The following is a 19,173-nucleotide window of genomic DNA, read 5'->3' as shown; positions in this document are numbered from 1 at the left end:
CACCAGAGCTTTCTTAGAAATAAGCCAGGAGGATATAATCAGAACCTTGTTCCATTGTGACTAACTGTAATTTTGGATGAAAAAAGACAATATTTCTAAAAGGGATTAAAAAGTTACATTGTGCTAAATTTAATACTAACACAGTCCTTTGCTACTGTTCTGAACTTGCTTATGATTTCCAAGATAAAAATGTGTTGTGGGCCTTACAGAAACTAGTTAGCTAAAAATATAATAATAATAATAATAATAATAATAATAATAATAATAATAGTTCCGTTGGTTAGGAAGTGGAGAGAATACCAATGTCCCACTAGATAATACAATTCCTGGTGGTCAAAGATACTAAACTTGGTATTCATTCAAAATTATAGGAGTGAATTGTGGTAACAAAAACCTTTATCCTTCCTCATAGGAGAATGAGAATCATCACAGGTTAACTTTCTATACCAGCGGTCGCCAACCTTTTGGACCTCACGGACCACCAATGGTCCGCGGACCACCAGTTGGCGACCACTGTTCTATACTGTTCTCCTAGAAAATTGATAAAGGTGGAGTGTTAGCTGTGTAATTAGGCTACATTCTTTATCATTAAACATGACCGCAGCTTGCTTCCCCAGAGTGAGCAAGAGAGAGCAGGAAACAGTGCCAGCAAGTCAGTCTTTTGCAACCTAATCATGGAAGTGACATCTCAAGAGGAGAGGATTACATAAGGGTGTGAATATCAGGAGACAGGATCTTTGGGAGCCATAATCCCAACCCATTATAGTCTGTCACCTCCCCCAGGGGATGAAATCAGCTGTCCTTTTCATAATGATGAGTTCCCGTGGTGACTTCTGCAGACAGAGGAGAGTAGCTACAGAACCACTGGAAGCAAAATCAGCTACCAGTTTCATATACTGGTATTTTTTTTATCTAATTAATATGATCAGTCTCTTTACTGAGGTCATATGAAATATATATTCATTTACTGAAGTAAAAGCTGGTATTTTATGAATATCTACCCACATCAGTCAGAGCAAGCACACCCAGGCAAAAAGGAGAGGAATATATTCTTCCTCCAATTCCTTTCATTCTCCAGCTCCTAATTTGTTGGTGTTTGGGAACTCAGTCAAGGCAGAGGTTAGCAAGATTGTAGGCAACTTGTAAATAGCTGAAGATAGCCAGACCTGTCAGTCCTGTAAAGATCTTCATTGGGGAGGCTGGTAGAATTTTTCATTTGAAGTCCTAGTCCTTTATAATGATTCCCTTACTGTGGTAGGTTATAGACAATGGAGGCACATGCTTGATTGATTTGCTTTGTTGGTCTCCAGAGGCTTTTCTTTATAAGGAGTCACTTCATATGGGCATATTTGTGTGTAACATAAAGATTGAGTTCATGAGTTGTATTTATTGCATTTATTTCCATAGAGAGGACTGCATTGGCTTTATCTTTAGTAATGCAATCCTGGGTGTCTCAATGGCCTGATCATATAGCTAGGGCAGTAGTGTTGGCACATGAGTGTACATAAACGTAGATGTTCTCCTTGCTTGGGTCATCATTTGAAGTTCAGCTCTTCACGTAGAGCATCCAAGGCAATGAACAAGTTATCATCATTATAATGGATGGATGCAGCCTTCTATTGATTTGTCCAACGTTGGGGCAGGCTGTTTTGTTAGAGAACTATGCTATCTTTTCAGGTGTGAAGTCTTGTAAGTATGGCCTCCATTGAGTCATTAGTTTGGGTGAATTAGTAGGTAAGGCTTTTGTAATGGCTAATGCAGAGGTTTTCAGACTTTCTCAGTTCATGGTCCTTTCCTTAGTGTTATCATAATTTATTTCAGTGTCCCTAGGCTAAACGAAGTACCCCAAAGTTCCACTTACTAGGTAAAGTCAAACAACTCAATAAGCATTTATTTCCTAACATCTTAGTAGCTGTTTGAAAAAAGAATACACAGAAATTTTTAAACTTTATTTTTATTGTTGAAACTATTATAGATGTCCCCATTTTCTCCTCCTTTGCCCACCTCCACACAATTTTTTAAGTACTATTCTTTCATTCTTAACCATAATAATTTGCTAATGGGATGTATATGCCTATTGGATACTGCACAACTTCTTAAACCTTGAAATTAGATTAGACACTACCTTATTTCCTGATCCATGTTAATTTTTACATATATTTGCTTTTTATCACAACTGCTGAAAACCAGCTTTGCAAATGTATGGTATCATCAAACAGAATGTAACATGATACAACTTTGAAACTGCATTCTACCTCAAGCTAGTAATTCATGCAGTATCTGACAAATACCAACGATGACTGTGTTTATCTTGAAATTTTAAAGTATCCTTTGGTATCTTGTGAATTTGTTCTAGCATTCAGGGACACCTCTGCTACTGTTTAGAAACTGCAGGTCTAATAGATGGGCAGCCACCTGTTTGTGAAAGTGGCTAAGGTCTTAGGAACCAGGTTTGGCCCTTAATTGGAGGTAACATTTTAATATGACAAGGGATCATTTAAAAATATTTTTATTTATTTATTTTTATTTATTAATCCTCAACCGAGGATATTTTTTCTATTGATTTTTAGAGAGTGGAGGAGGGAGGGAGAGAAAGAGAGAGAAACATCAACATGAGAGAAACACATTGATTGGTTGCTTCCTACACATGCCTCTATTGGGACTGGGGAACCTGCAACCAAGGTATGTGCCCTTGACCAGGAATTGAGCCCACGACCCTTTTGTCCAGGGCCCAATGCTCTAACTAATGAGAAACCCACCAGGGCAATTCTTCTGTAGTCTTATTATCACCAGTCAGCTATGAGTTAGGTCACAGACATCTGTAATTTCTTAGGATCTGAAGGAAATAGGGAACTCCTGGGAGGGCTTAATTTACTATTGCTTTTCAGGCTTCTTACTGTAGAGTTCTCTGCTAAAATGTCAACTTACAGGTTTTCAGTGTGTTTTGTGGGAAAAGGCACTATTCTTGATCCTATGGGGTCTTTCCCTGGCCTTGGGTAATTTCCTCATACATATAAGCTGATCAGTATTTTGCCAAATACTTCAAAGGGAAATCCTTTGAAGATCTCCCTGGTTCTCGCTCCGAATAGCTCCCTTCTTTAGTACTATGTAATAACCAAATTATCCTGGTATTTTCTTTGCAGAAAAAATTTAAACTACTTAATAGCTATAATATCATTCGATTTTTCTGTTTATTCTTGAGATATTTTTGATTTTTTTTTTTAGGAATTTGCTTATTTGTCTTATATTTCAAGTTGATTCACAGCAACTCATATATTTTCTTACCTATTGAATCTTTGCTTATATTCCCTTTATCATTCTTATATATAATATTTATGCCTTCTCTTGTTTATTTCTGGATCAATCTCTTATCCATTTTTAATCCTATTACTTCTTTAGAAACTCAAAATAGTTTGATTACTTTCCTGCTGCTGAAAATACTAATGAAAAATTAAATCCAGAGTCAAATAGGGAGGAGAAATGAAGTCTTGAATAAATGGAACTGTGTTAAACATTAAAAGATACCCATCCTGGGGTGTTAGCTGAACCTATGTGATATTATTTCACAACAAACTAGTCTGTAAATCAAACCATCATGCCATGCTCCTTAAACTTAAAAAAATTATCAGAAATTCCAATAAAATACATAAGCATAAAAAAAGATACCCATTCTATACTACTGAGGAGGCTCTCAAAAATTTTGTGCATAAAAATCACTTGGAGTGCTTGTTTAAAATGTAGATTACAAGGCACCACCACCAGAAGTTCTATATCAGTAGTCTTGGCTAGAGTCCTGCAGTTTTCAATTTTAATAAGCACCCAACTGATTCTGAAGTATGTGATTGGAAGACTACACTTTGAGAAACATGTTCCAATTTGGCCTACAGTCAAAAGATAAAGGCTTTTGAAATCCTCCAGTGCCTAGTCCTCAGACCGAATCTATCATATCTGTAGCTTTGTCATCCACAATTCCCCTCACCTTCACCTAACCCTCAACTAAGCCTCTGCGTAAGGCTTGCACCCACTCATCTTCTGCTGAGGCAACGTTTTGTAATTGTCTCTAGAACTGTTTTTTAAATTTCTAGTCTAGCCTAACACCTGAGGTTAGCCTCAGGGCACCATCAGATTCTAACAAATCTGACTAATTTCTTGATCAGCAAGTCACCTGGAGTTTTGGTTCAAACTTCACAAGTGGAGCAGGATTTGATAGCAGATTATAGAAGACTACATCTCATAGTGAAACCAGGACTCTTGGAAACGCCCCCATTTTAGATGGAGAGGTTTCTCCACAGATAACTGAATTTGATTAGATCAGTGATTTAGCCAGCCATGGGGAAGAGACCATAGGACATCTAGACCTTCTTGTGACATTCTGGGAAACCCTCCATGGCTCATGCTGGCACCAAATCTAAACACCCTCTCACTGATCTTCCTGCCTTAACTGCTGTTGGGCAGGCCTGCAGATTCCCCTTTATGTCAAGTCTCAGGGGAATCACTGCTGCACTGGTGATTTTTTACAGGGCATCACTGGCAAGAAGGTATAAAAGTATACTATTAGATGCCATGTTCCTGCTCTCCAAAAACTGTGGCTCTCCTTACATACAGATCAGTGTTCTGGAGCAGACCAACTTGGTTTCTCCATATGCATGTGAAGGATTTTTGTTCATATATTCAAGGATCTTGAAGCTCTGATTGAGATTCTTTTTCTCCAATGGATAGGAACTGTCACAGTAAAAGGATAGGTTTGCTGTTGAGGACATTTAATATCTGAAGAGAGGATTAGTTGAAAAAATACTTAAATTTTCTCCTAACTTTTGTAGACTAATCATAGAATGGAATCATTAAGTGTTAGCTTTGAATGGGCCTTTGGAAGTCATTTGAAGCAATCTCCCACTAAAAGATCCAGATAAGGAAGCTGAATTCCAGAAATGTTAGATGTTTTATCAAAGATCATACTGCTGTTTGATGGCTATAATATGAATATAAATATGTAATTGTTCTACAGTTTGCATCCCACTAAATTATGGGTCTGATAGACTAGGAGCTGACAGATTAATTACTAATAGCCACAGACCAGTGTCTCTGCAGGGTAAATTGTGTCTAACTAATAAAGCTTTATCTTTATGTTTCAGGACTAAAAATGGCAAATTGTGTTGAGAACATTGGTAAGATATGCTTTAAAGTATTATCTCTGTAATGGTAATTATATCAGTGTTATTTCTCACAGGTATGAGTCAGAGCCATTTGACCGCATTGTCATGTTGTCAGCCATCATTCATTTCTCAAGGCAAAATTGTGCTACTACTACTACCTTTTAGCAGTGGAGGGCCCAGGAGCCTCTGCTGGTTGCATCCCTTCCCTATCTGCACCCACAGCCTTGCCTGTGGCTGTTCTTTCAAACACTGCATTTATCTTGGGCATGTAGTACCATTCCACTCTCACCCTAGTCTATCCTTACAGGAGTGTAAGGACTTCTCAATGCCCCTACTTGACTCCTACTCGACAGAGCTAGACTTATAACCCTATGTTTTGATATTTTAGGAAATAACTTTTGGGATACTAATGAAGGAATAGAGTGACTATGGCTCATGGTGAGAGCCTGGAGGGTCAGAATGGTAATGCAGTCTGTCTCAGCTTCCTCAGGGAAAGATAGGAGGGTGTAACAAAAGATAATCCTTCTTAGAGGATCATGGGAAAGCTTTGGGTAGGTAAATAGGAATTCTAAGAGTGTTCAAGAATAGCATTATCAGATAGGCCCAACAGATTTGAATCAAAGTTGCCAGAAAATACCTTGGGCTGATGCATGCATTGAGTAGAATTTTTTGAAAATTTCTTTATTAAAAAGTTTGAAAATAAGGGTACATTTTTAGCTCTCTTCCTGGCTAGTTTTCCATGAATTCTTTTTCATGTAATTAAAATGAATCCGCATCCATTTGTTTTTGAGACTAAAATTTTTTTCTCATCTCACCATATTTTGTATGTATCTTAAAGTGTAAGCCAACTCAGATTTTTATCATTAATAAATCTGACATTAATGTCTGAGCATAGTACTATATAATGAAAACATGTTTGTATTTCAGAATATTTTCTACCCATCTATGTTGCCAGCCCTGGTAAGTATGCTCTGATGTTTAAAAATAATCCTTATATGGATATTTATTAGCTCTTTCTTATTTAACAAATTCAATTCTTTGCTGAAGAAAAAGAGTATTTTGCAGATATGAAGGAGCAACTTGGCAGATATAAGGGGGGGAAGAAAGACTATTCTGGGGAAATTTGCCTCTCTATAAATGAGAGGGTTGGCAATCTGGAGAGCTGAACAATATGGAAACATTCTAGGGGCTAAGGTTGGTGAGACCTGAAGAGCTAGTCTTGAGAGATCTGAATGTCTATATTCAGTCATTGAGTTTAATCTGTGATACCATTTAGCTGAAAGTAGAAAAGTCAGTCATTTGCACCTTTCATATATGCTAATGTTTGGTATAATTTGATTAAAATATCTGGGTGATTAGATGTTTTTCTCCCCTGAGTTTAGTAGCCCAAATCACTTCTGTGCATTTAAGTTTCTTATTATGTGTTTGGCCCATATAGCTACAATAAGATTTTCTTTATTGAAGAGAAAAAGGTATCTGGCCTTTCCTTAAGTATGCAATTTACTTGATGTTTTGGAAAATAATTTCCTGTACTGATGTGAAGCATATCATACCCCTGAGGACTTGCTTGGCAACACTTCTTATTGGCCCATTGCAGCCAAAATTTTATGGTCACTTCACAGGGACCTTAGTTAACTCTTCCAGACAGACATTTTTCTAGCTCATTGAGATCCCCCAGGATTTTCCTTTTTAAAAAAATACATTTTTATTGATTTCAAAGAGAGGAAGGCAGAGGGAGAGAGAAATAGAAACATCAATGAGAGAAAATCATCAATCAGCTGCCTCCTGCAGGCTTCCTAGTGGGGATTGAGCTCACAACCTGAGCATATGCCCTGACCAGGAATTGAACCCTGACCTCCTGGTTCATGGGTCTGCGATCAACCACTGAGCCGCACCATCCAGGTGTGATGGTTTTTCTTGAGGTGCCAGAGGACGGTTCCAGTCCAATTAGCCAAGGTGCATTTAGACTCTGATTAACACTTACATTTAGTAGCATTAATTTACTGGATTTACCAAATGGTTCTTTATGGCCATATTACCTGAAAATAGTTTTGTTATAACTATAGTAACTTCCAATTATTTTATTCTATTGTTAAAATTGAAAGTTTCTTTTTGTAACTTAGGTGATAAGAAACAGAAGCTTGAAGACCCTGGTAAGACATTTTCATAACCTCTGGGGTTTTACATTTGCAAGACATCTCCTTAGGGATGGGAGCAGATGTGCATGACATGGTAAGGGACAGTAGGAAGAGAACTAGTTTAGCTTACTAGTTTGGTATATCAGAGATCTTCCTGAGTTTCAGATAGACTTCTTTACAAAGATGACACAGCAGCTCTCTTTATGTCTTTTATCTAATAGATCATCCCAGTAGAGAAGTTGAAGAAGTAGTTGAGAACATATTATTTTCTGCTTTGTGCTAGCAGTTACATGGATCGAGGAAGGTGTGACTAGTTATTCCACAAACTCTTAGGACCTAGGATGTTGGGCAGGGGCATTAAAAATGGCATTATTTTTTTCTAAAGTAAAAATTATGATTTTGTATATTTATTTCTGCTTCCAGCAATCTAACAGGTGCTGTTAGCTATATATGCTTGATTAATTAGTATGTTCCCAATTTTTTTTTAAGTGATAGTATTCAAATGTCCTCAAGAGTGCTGAGATAGGAACACTCTCATAAATTACTGGTGAGATTATAAATTAGAACTTTTCTGGAAGACAGTTTGATAGTATGTATTACTAGCTTTAAAAATGTTCATACCTTTTAACCTAGTTATAATACTTTTAGATATTTGTCCCAAAGAAATCATCATAAAATTTGTGTATAAAATGTGTACAAAAATATTTACATAGTGTTATGGTAGTCAAAATTTATAAATAACCTTAGTGTCCAATAGGTGGGTAATATTAAATACAATTATATTCATATTATGAAACACTAAACTTAAAAATTACTTTTTAAAAATATTTTAAGAATATGAAATAGTGCTTATATACAGTGGCAAATAAAAATCTATAATAATAAAAGGGTAATATGCTAATTAGACCGACATCCTTCCGGGCGTCATTCCGGACATCCTTCCAGATGAAGCTGGGGCCAGAGCGAAGCCCAGGTCCTGGGTGCCTGCCCACCAGTGGCTGGAGGGAAGCAGTCCAGGTCTCGGGTGCTGGAGGGAAGCCCAGGTCCCAGGTGCTGGAGGGAAGCCGGTGCAGGCAGTAGGGGGAAGGAAGGCCTACTCTTGCATGAATTTTTATGCATCGGGCCTCTAGTAGGATATAAAATGGCATGTAGAGTCTAATATAAGTTTTATTAAAAAATGTGAAAAAGTACAAATTTCTAGTTATAGGATAAATAAGTACTGGGGATGTAATATACAACTCCTGTATTTGACAGTTCCTAAGGGAGTGGATCCTAAAAGTTCTCACCACAAGGAAAAAAAAAATTTTTTTTTTTTGTATCTGATCTTTTCTTTTTTTGTATGAGATGACAGATGTTAATTAAACTTATTGTGGTAATCATTGCACAATATATGTAAGTTAAATCATAATGTTACCTTAAACTTATACAGTGCTATGTGTCAGTTACATCTCAATAACACTGGAAAATATGCTAAAAATATATGTTTTTAAAGGGCTGGAGATGGGGGATGTATACATAGCAAAGAGATTGAGAGGAAATATGCCAAAAAATGTTAAGAATGAGTAACTCTGAGATTTAGGATTAAGAGTAATTTTTAATATTTTCTAAATGATCTGTAATTATAATATATGACTTATATAATCAATACATTTTATTTTTAAAAAATACATCATGACAAATGTAGGTTGGAAGTGTTTGGCCTGAATCTAAAAAAAACCACAACAACAGGAGCTTAATCTGGGAGAGATCCTGGGTTCACTGGCCATTATTCTGACCAGAAGTCAGACTCCAGTGGGTTAAATCTTCTCTCCTTTACTCTGTCCCCTGCCATCTCGCAAATCTTTTAGAGCTTTCCACTGTATAAATAGCCATGTAAATATAAGTTAAATTAATTTTCAAGCCAAGTGCATTTCCACTAAGTAGTTCCTATGCTCATCTTTAGGAATAAAAAGCCAGGAGTCCACTGTCTTACCTGGTAGGTAAACTTTTTACTTACTTCTTGAGGCTAGCTACAAGGGTAGGAGCAGACACAAGGACTCCTAGGACTAAGGGCATTACTGGACTTGGAGAGTTTGAGAAATGAGTTAAGCCAGAACAGAGGGACTCCATTTATTGAGTGCTTATTATGTTTCATGCAGTGTATTAAGCACTTTCATGATATGTCTCCTTTAATCATCACTTACTACAAACCTGCAAGGTAAGGATTTCCTTTACGTAAATAAGGAATTAAAGGTCAGAGGGATTAAGAAGGCTGAGCAATCAGAGCTAATAACTATAATGACAATAGAAACAAACCAAGAAGAGTCTTACACCTAGTACTGTTTCATTTTAAAGCTGATGTACTAGGACTGCCTGATGAAGATAAGGTTGGAGACATACAGGTCAGATCATGAAGTTCTTGAAGTTCAAGTTAAGGAGTTTAGGCTTTGTCCAGTTAGAGAATGAAGAGCCATTGAAAGGTGTTTTTGTTGTTACTGTTTTCTTTTCCCTTTTTTAAAAGGCTGGAGATGGGGGACATATAGAAAAAAGGAAGCATTAACAATGCAAGATAATTGATTAACAGTAACCAATACTCATTTCTGTTTTTAGGTATAAAGAGCCATGAACCCATCCAAATGCCTGGTAAGACAGATTTCACTCTCTGGGCCCAAGTATGAGCTGAAAAGGATTCCCCTTGGCATTATAGAGACTCTTGTCATGAAACTATTGTTATTCGTTAATATTTCTTTTACAGCTATCTGCCAGTCATTCTACAATGACTTAGCTGGGGAAAAGAGTAGAGAAAGTACCTTTATCCCTGTTCCTGGAGCAGGAATCTTAGCTTCCTTATGGGGAGCGCTGAAGGGCAAGTCTGTAGGGACCTGGATGCATGCATTCTAGCACCATCTAGGTTCTATAGCTAAAGTTACTCAATAGAAACTTCAACTTCACACAAAAGCTGATTGTTAGCTTTTGGCTAACATTTCAGCATCTAGGATCTCCAGGTAACATAGTACTCTCCTTTCATAGAGATAGACTCAGTGAGGTGCCATGGCAGAATGTTCCTCTAAGTGTGGATTTGCACAGTGAGGGTTCATGTAGCCAGAACTTTTATTTATTTTTTTTAAAATACATTTTATTGATATTTTATAGAGAGGAAGGGAGAGGGATAGAGAGCTAGAAACATCGATGAGAAAGAAACATCAGCTGCCTCCTGCACACCTCCCACTGGGGATGTGCCCGCAACTAAGGTACATGCCCTTGACCGGTATCGAACCCGGGACCCTTCAGTCCGCAGGCCGACGCTCTATCCACTGAGCCAAACCGGTTCCGGCTAGCCAGAACTTTTAAATAAAAAGCCAGGAACTACAGTGCAGTGGGATCTTTGACACTTGTATCTCATTGGACAAAAGTGTGGAAATTATACTCACTGGAGCAAACTGCAAGTTTCTTTTTCATTTAGGAATAAAAATTTCTTTTTCATTTAGGAATGAAAATTTCAGAACCATTTCCATTACCTGGTAAGCAATGGTAGGCTTGCCAGAGAGGAATGTGCCAATTTGGCTGTGGGGGGATGACATAACTGTCAACATTAGACATGAAGGGACACCAAAGTACTTTGCACAGGATCACGTAAGTGAGTGAAGGCCCCAAGTCTCTTAACTTATGACCAAGTACACATTCCATAAGATTTGCCGTTTTTTAAGTATATTTTTCCAGTATATTTACCATGGAAGATTTAACCTACCATTAAGACATAACCATTTCATGGGTATTTAAAATGTATGAGGCTGTCACTGAGGGCAAAGCCATTAAGGGGCCTTGAGTTTCTGTGGCCAGAGAAAATGAACAGTGACTCCTGTCAGGTTCCTGAGAAGGGCTTCAGACTGTAGGCTTACAGGGAAGGCAAAAATAAAAAAGGCTCTCAAACTTAATTTTTCCTGAGACAAGAAGTAAATAACATAAATGGACATAACATTTAACCAGAGAGCTATGGACAGTAATAACACTTCTCTGTGCCTCAGAATTGTCAAACCTGGCTAACACTCATCATGTTTATCTTATGGGGATATCCGAAAGGACTGTAAAAACACAAAATCTCAGGGTGTAAGTCCCTATCCATTAAGGAATTTTTTTAAAAATAGATTTTTGGCATTCACTGAATTGCATCCATCTACACAATGCTCTGCCTTGCCTAATATTGCTGTCTGTGGAAACTTCATGCTGTGTACAGAACCAGTATATTCATAGTTAATTACCTAAAGTACAAATAGAGGCCCAGAGATAACCCTCCCAATTTTTATCTGCCACATGTGGTTGTGGGACCAGCCTTTTCCACATCTCCACTCCTCCGATCAGTTTCAAAGTGGCTTCTTCTTTAATTCCCTAGTTGTAGGACTTCCATTCAGCCAGATTTCAGGCGGTTCTGAATAATGGTTGTTCTGTAGTTTCCTTGTAATTTTTGATGTGGTTGTGGGAGGATTCAAGCACTGTGTTTATTACCTATGCTGCCATCTGGACTGGAAGTCTCTTCTAGGTAACTTTGTATAAGTTCACTTTTCTGCACCTCTCCTGCCACAATAGGTACAATGAAGAAAACTTCTGTCTCTCAGGATTGACTAAAGTCCTAATGAGACAAAGTACTGGCAAATGAATAGTTTTAAATAGTAGTAAATGGTAGCTGTCTTTATTATTATCTGAAAATCTTTTCTCATTTAGGAATGAAAGTGGTAAAACCAGATAAAAACCTAGTAATAAATATTTTATTGGGAGTGGAGCAAAGGGGTTCTGAGTCCTTTACTGTAAGCATTTAGTTAGGTTAATATTAAGGAGTCGGGGGAGAACACCTACAAGGAATAGATTGGCAGGCACTGTTTTGTATTGTGCCCTCTCCTGGAAAGCTGTGGGTAGTGCATGCCTTTTTTGTGAAAACATTTACACTGAATCTCATTTAATCTAAGATACTGTTTTTGCCATTTCAGAGATGAGGACATGAAATATTGGAAGGTTAAGGAACCTATTAAAGGGTAGAGACAACAAGGACTCAAACTTTTCAAATTTTGTTCACTTTTTGTCACACAACACTTGTCTTTCACCCAGATTTAGCTATAAAAAATACTCCTCTATCCTGGGCTTCTAGAATTGGCATTTGACTTCAAAGTTTTCAAAATATGGCAATATTAATATTTAAGTGCTAGGCACACACTTAGAGGTAGTATAGCATAGTAAAGAGGAGCTGAGGCTTTGAAATCAGAGGCTTTGAAATTACTACCACTGATTACCTCTGATTTTGTTTTGAGGAACATCTGTATAACATGGAAAACTATACCTACCTTCTAGGACTGTAAGAAATAAAGGTGGCAATATACATAAAGTGTTTGTACAATGAATTACATATAGTATTAATACTGAATTTGGGAATCTAAATTCAGTATATTAAAAAAGCACCTTTTTAATTAAATTTTTAATCATTCTTTTAATGGCAGCACTTCCTTGGCAAAAAATAAAAAATAAAAATAAATAAAAAAAATCCAGAGTGCAAGTGAGTAACAATTAAACCCTTCCCCCAGGCTCACACATACCTCTAAACCTAATACCCCGATCCTCAGACCCATTCCCAGGAATAAGCAAGTTTGCTTAATCATTTAATCAGCCTTTTCTCTCTAGATAAATAGGTTTACAATGCAATTAACTCAAAATCTGTTTGTATTTTAGAATATAAAAGTCAAGAAGACATCAACAATCCTAGTAAGAAATATCTCATTTCCTTAGCTGATAAATGTTTAATCTGCAATACAGAAAAAGTGAGAAAAAAATTTTTTTCTTAAAGGGACAGTTTCAAGAATTTAAGGCATCATAACAATATAACGTCATGTCCAAATGCTTATTTTGTGTATATGGTGGGCCACCTTGACGTTTCTTGAGCAGTCTTTTACTGTGTGTAGAGACTACTGTTTAGAGCAGTTGTTCTCAACCCTGTCAACCCAATTCTCCCATTTTCTGAAAAGTATTTTATAAAGCCCTTATACTATCCTGAAATAAGATTCATAGATAAGGAGACCTACCTTTACCCATTAAAAAAATATCCTAACTATAATTTATAATAAAATTACATGCATTTTAATATGTAAATGTCTAGATTATATTAGAAGACATAATGCAGTAGACAGATGATTGTATTCCCTTATGCAAATAAATTTGGATTTAAGAGAAGACTGAAGCTACTCTATGTGACTATAAGAAAATGACAGTGAATACAGTGGGTCCCAGATAGTTTATGAAAACTAAAAATATTTTGTTTATATGTAAAACTGACTTTAAGTTCTGATTTTTTAACTAATAGGTTTTTAATTAATTATATATAGGCTTTTAACTAATGTATATGTCTAGCAGTGCATTTGAAATTTGTGTAGGTCGATTTTTCATGGTACAAAACTAGCCCTCTACTTCTACCCCACCCTTGTGACAATAAAAAAATACCCTGACAGCCTAGCCAGTGTGGCTCAATGGTTGAGAGTCTACCCATGAATCAGGAGGTCATGGTTCGATTCCGGTCAGGGCATATGCCTGGGTTTCGGGCTCGATCCCCAATAGGGGGCATGCAGGAGGCAAATCAATGATTCTCTCTCATGGTTTTTTTTATCCCTCTCTCTTCCTCTCTGAAATAAATTAAAAAAAAAAAAACATTAAAAAAAATACCCTGACAAATTTCCAACTGTCTCTTAGAGGGCAGTACTGCCCCCTTGAGAACCACTGCTCTATAGTAACAAAGTAATGCATGAATTCATCTGCCTGCCCACTTCCCCATCTGTGTACATGTAACTGCATGTCTGTAATTATGGCAAGTAAATTGATAAAATGAGTTGAAAGCTTTTATAAAATTTACTGTTTCTTGGCCTCACTTACGAAACCTGAGTGGTGATTCCATTTAGATACTTCTAGTCAATCCTCCCTTGTACAGTCTAAGCGAAAACACAGCCAGAAGTCAGGTATCTGAGTTAAGGGTGGTACCAAACAGATCCTGAGATGGGTGGACTCCACTGTTTCTCTCCTCTAGTTTAGATGAATGGGAAGCAGTTTCTCCAAAGCAGAAAGCTATATGTATGAGGGGGAAATTTTTAATTTTTTAATGAGCTTGCAGGGCTTAGTATTTAAAAATGCAGCGATATTCAGTTGTATATTGGTAGCTGTGAGTATATGCATATAAAATATACTTTACTTGAAAGGACACAAAATTAACCTAACCTTGCCTATGTATGCAAAAAATGAAAATAGAAAATTGCTAATTCTAGAGAATTTGAATAAAAATTATCGTCTATATATTATGGTATTATTCCATTATGTACAAACCTACTTTTGCCCCACCCTGTATATGAAAATATAGCCTGAAATCTGTAATGAATGATATTTATTTGAAAATTATTCCTGGTTGGAAGTATTTCAAGTTAGTTTCTAACTCAACTTGAATGTCTGTTTACGTATTCAGGATATATGGAATAGGTGGATGAACTTGATGACACGTGTCAATGACTATGTGTTCTTGTTAACAGCTCCAGCTCCAGCTCCAGCTCCAGTTCCAGGTCCCAAAACCCATCCCTCTGCATCCTCTGGCAAAATGCTCCTTCCACCATTTGGGGCAGTCATCATTTTAATCAGTGCTTCTCCTATATATCTCTTTGTTAGTCTGTAGTCAGCTATATTCTTTATTACTTGAAGTACACTACAGGGATCCCACAGGAAATAATCAAAATGAATGTTATATTTTTCACTTGTTGGCCAAAGTCAGTTGATAAAATGAGAACTGCATATGTTATTCACTTTTCAAATTCAGAAAGTTTGTCCAGTTATGTTGTAGAATCATTTTCACTTATTTGTATATTAATCTTATTGCAAAAACCTTATTTCTGGTTGAATTCAATAAAAGACTTAAGATTATTAGATATAATTTCAGAATTGCCAATACTAAAATATCCAATGTTAGTGGTTAATATGAATTTAATCCATAAATAAGAATTTTTTTCAGTGGGGGTGGATATTTTCTTATTTTTCAATTATAGTTTACATTCAGTATTCTGTATATTAGTTTCAGGTGTACAGTGGTTAGACAATAGTATACTTTAAAAAGTGGTCCCCTCCATATTCAAGTATCCACCTGGCTGTAATTTACATCCCTGTACCTACCAATTAGTACATCTTAATCCCATCACCTTTTTACTCACCCCTCCAACCCCTCTGGTAACCATCAATCTATTCTTTATGAGTGTTTCCATTTTGTTGTTTAGATTCCACATACAAGTGAAATCATATGGTATGCCTTTCTCTGACTTATTTCACTTAGCATAATGCACTGTAGGTCATCATGCTGCTGCAAAACTGAATTTTAAAGATGTTCTACTCATCCTTGAATGATTAGACTTTTGACTTCAAATAGTATCATCCCTCAAAATACGAACTTTATACTTCTGTGAACACAAGTTTACCAAGTATTTCACATACATAGTGCCTAATTTGAATCTCATTAATCCCGGAATCCAGAAAGGTAGACAGTACTGTATATGTATGCTAAATAAGCAAAGGAAAATGAGGTTATACAGTATACTACCCTTTTCCTCAGGGTATTGTGGTTGTTTATTAGAGACTGATTTAGACCCGGGGCTTTGGTAACTGACAGTTGTTTACATGTTGCCAATATTTCAAAAAGGATTTCAAAGATACACAAAAAAACAACCTACATGAAATTTAAATTGTTAGGGGTTCAATGTGCTTTAATTCCACCATGTAACTCTCTTCCTGTTCAGAATTTTTAGTCTATCGGCAAGAACCATTGGACAGTTGCAGACTAAACACAGAACTTCTGTAAATTGTGCTGGAAGACACAACTTTAAGCAGAGGCCCAAGTGGGCCTTATCTTCTCCTACTCACCTAAATCTAGAACTTGATTATGTACAGATCAAGTCCTATCTAACCAGCTACATGAACAAGGACCACAGGTCCGCCTTACACATGCATAAGTCACCTGTCTTCGTGTATGTGTATGTGTGTGTCTATCTTTAAAAGGCAGGCTCTGGGCCCTATCTAGGGGTAATGATCTTGCAAAATTAGGAACCTAACTATCAGAACATGAAAAATGAAAGACTAGAGAAGTATGGTGTGTGTGAGTAGTGATTTGTTCTTTATGGAATGTAGCTCAGTGAGGAACAATTCTCATCAGATCAACAACTCTTCCTATGGTAAGAGGGTGTGCAGAGGGACAGACACCTTCCACAGTTGGCTACGTGGATGAGGACGATGGAAGTGGCTATCTTCTGGTCCAAGGAGAAAAATATTTATTTCCCAACATTGTTGGATTGTAACAATGAGTAGGAAAGTATGATGAAAGAGGGTGGTATATAGAGTGTAACAAGTTTGCATGCCATAATCTTGGCAAAAGTGGCTGCAGACTACTAGTAACTAACTTGGAAATAAAACAATCAGTTTTAAAGTTCTCAGTCCTCCTACACAATTGTTACCTAATCTGTAGCTGGACCGAAATTCCTATAGTGGGATTTCAGAGGATGGCCTCTTGGTATACATTCCTCATTATCCTCATAATAAACACAATGGTAAGACTCATACCAATACATCACACAGAAATGAAAGTTAAAGCATTTCCAAGAGGGGGCCAATCTGATGCAGCCCAGGTATGCAATTTGTAGTAAGAAAAATTGTTTAAAGTTACCTGGTTATGAAAGATTCAGTTTCACATTATGATGTTTAATTCAGACTTTCTAGGGTTTTTAGATACTAATAATATGTTAGGTAATTCTGTATCCTAAATAATATCTGAAGTTTTTTTTGCTAAGTCAAATAAGCAGGAGTGATATATTTTTCTTAGGAGGGAAAAATCAGACTTTAAAACAAGCAAAGACTAAAATTCTTGAATTGTGATAGACATGAATGGTCCTTCTCCCAGAGCTAAATAAAGCACCAAACAGAATTATAGAAAAGTAATTACAATCAAGAATTTATTTGTTTTCATCATTTTTAGAAATAAAAATGTTTAAAAAAACAAAAAGTTGCAAAAATGATAAAATGTAATTTTGTTATATCCTAATTGCGTAAGTGTTCTGTAAGTTTCAAATAAGCAAAAAAATATAAAAATATATTTTCAAATCTTTATAGAATGAAATGAAAATCATATTAATCATCAAATACTCTTGGATTTTCTTTACTCCTTCCACAGATGAATTCACAAATATAAAAAGTGATGTACATTTATATTCTAAAGTACAAATCTCCAACAGCCAAGTAGTCATACATTTTATGTGCAAAGTAGATATTGCATATTTACTTGCTATGGAAAGCAGAGTACAGGCTCAATGGAGAATAATCATTAAACACTGATTATTTTTAAGAAAAATGCTGTTGTAAAAATGTACAATAGTATGTTTTTGGTACTTATGTACTTCTTAAGTAACAGCTTTTAGATATAAATCTTACAAAGGCTGTCTTTGAAGAGCTATGAAGTGACTTATTTCAAATCTGAAGATCAATAATTTGTCAGTAACCTTCTCAAAAACTAAGCCAGCAGAGGATTTTCTTTCCTTTTCCTCCATGTGGTCAGTTTCATTCATAGGGAAGGCCTGATGTAGCAAGAAGATATAGTTCACGAACCTTCAACACAAGTTGGTGATCTGTCAACTAAATACACCACCTCTGATGTGGATGGTTTCATTCAATCCATGTTCTACTAACTTTATATCTTCTAGATCATCTTTTATGATGCTAATCAAGTGGCTAAGGCCTTCTTGTTGTTGTTTCAAATGCTAGAAGGAATTGAAGAAAATATTAATGCATTACTTTATTAAACTGCAAGCTATTCACAGGAAAAAGGACTACTTTACTAGCAATAAAGCACTCTGTAGATGCTCTAAATATAGTGGGCATGCATAGTTATCTTTTGCTAATATTTTTATATGACCTACAATAAAGTCAAACATGTAATGAGCAATATCTTCAACACAAATATTACAGAAGATTTTTTTTAGATTCCTTTTATCAACCTTTGATAAAGCATATATTAAAACAATGCAAGAAGATAGATGCCTAACAAAGCAATCATTATGAAAATTGAGAATTTTCACATTTTTTGAGTACAAAGTATATAGTGATGATAATGGTGCTAACTACAATTGCTAACATTTTTAAGAGTCCTTCCTTAGGTGGTTAAGGCAATTTGAAGAGTTTCATAAGTATTAACTCATTTAAAACCTTTTTGAGCACCTTTCCGGGTACAATTATTTCTCTTCTCTACAAATAAAGAAAATGAGGTGCAGGTAAGTAACCTGCTCAAGGTCATAAAGTAGGTGATAAGCCATGATTCAATCCCAAAACAATATACTACTTTTCATCATTTTAGGTAGGTGTTTGTATTACTCCCATTTTATTGCATACATAAAACTCTTTAATATAGTTCTTTATTCTAATATGCTGGAATCTTTCAGTTAATTTTATTGCAAATATTTACAATGGAATATAACTGAAATGTATGCACACTGTCCAGGAACCTAGAAACCAAACTAGTTTTTAATTGCATAAAATGGAAATATCCATTCTAAAGCACATAATAAAATCAGAATTGTTGATATTTAAAAACATCTAAAATCCTCTGGGCCATGCTAACAGTCTTACATAATGTTTCACAAAGTTTACCAGCTGAATACATTTTCTTTAGACAGTCAATGGTTGGGCAGTTTTCATAAAACGAATCTGTATTTATACTGAAAATAAGCTAGAACAGTATTTTTCAACTTGTTCATACAACGTGAGCCTTAGATAAATGGAGGTCCTGGCCACCCCAACCTTCACCGAGGACCCCTGAGGGCTGAGGGGATCAATAACTCCACATATTTATATTTTCTATG

The 19,173-nt window shown here is 36.1% G+C and overlaps 2 protein-coding genes across 28 annotated transcripts in view; one reads left to right on the top strand and one right to left on the bottom strand.

Moving 5' to 3' along the window:
* Positions 1 to 17,458, top strand: part of ART3 (ADP-ribosyltransferase 3 (inactive)) — a 109,984-nt gene extending 92,526 nt beyond the window's left edge. For 5 of the 26 annotated variants that reach the window (XM_080660169.1, XM_080660187.1, XM_080660188.1 and 2 more), the window contains exons 4-11: positions 5,133 to 5,165; positions 6,081 to 6,113; positions 7,277 to 7,306; positions 9,234 to 9,266; positions 9,881 to 9,913; positions 10,759 to 10,791; positions 12,986 to 13,018; positions 14,821 to 17,458. In XM_080660169.1, the coding sequence (XP_080516295.1) occupies positions 5,133 to 5,165; positions 6,081 to 6,113; positions 7,277 to 7,306; positions 9,234 to 9,266; positions 9,881 to 9,913; positions 10,759 to 10,791; positions 12,986 to 13,018; positions 14,821 to 14,960 (368 nt within the window). In that variant the 3' untranslated portion in view covers positions 14,961 to 17,458. The remainder of the gene's footprint in view (positions 1 to 5,132; positions 5,166 to 6,080; positions 6,114 to 7,276; positions 7,307 to 9,233; positions 9,267 to 9,880; positions 9,914 to 10,758; positions 10,792 to 12,985; positions 13,019 to 14,820) is intronic. The other 21 variants (XM_080660194.1, XM_080660190.1, XM_080660192.1 and 18 more) reach the window with 5 other exon arrangements.
* The window catches only part of NUP54 (nucleoporin 54), a 27,128-nt gene continuing 25,203 nt past the window's right edge, over positions 17,249 to 19,173 (bottom strand). For both annotated transcript variants that reach the window (XM_080660164.1, XM_080660165.1), the window contains one exon: positions 17,249 to 18,075. In XM_080660164.1, coding sequence (XP_080516290.1) covers positions 17,947 to 18,075 — 129 coding nt within the window. In that variant the 3' untranslated portion in view covers positions 17,249 to 17,946. The remainder of the gene's footprint in view (positions 18,076 to 19,173) is intronic.

Source organism: Plecotus auritus (genome assembly GCF_963455305.1).
Source record: "Plecotus auritus genome assembly, chromosome: 1".
NCBI classification, from domain to species: domain Eukaryota; kingdom Metazoa; phylum Chordata; class Mammalia; order Chiroptera; family Vespertilionidae; genus Plecotus; species Plecotus auritus.
This window is presented reverse-complemented; position numbering and strand designations above follow the sequence as displayed.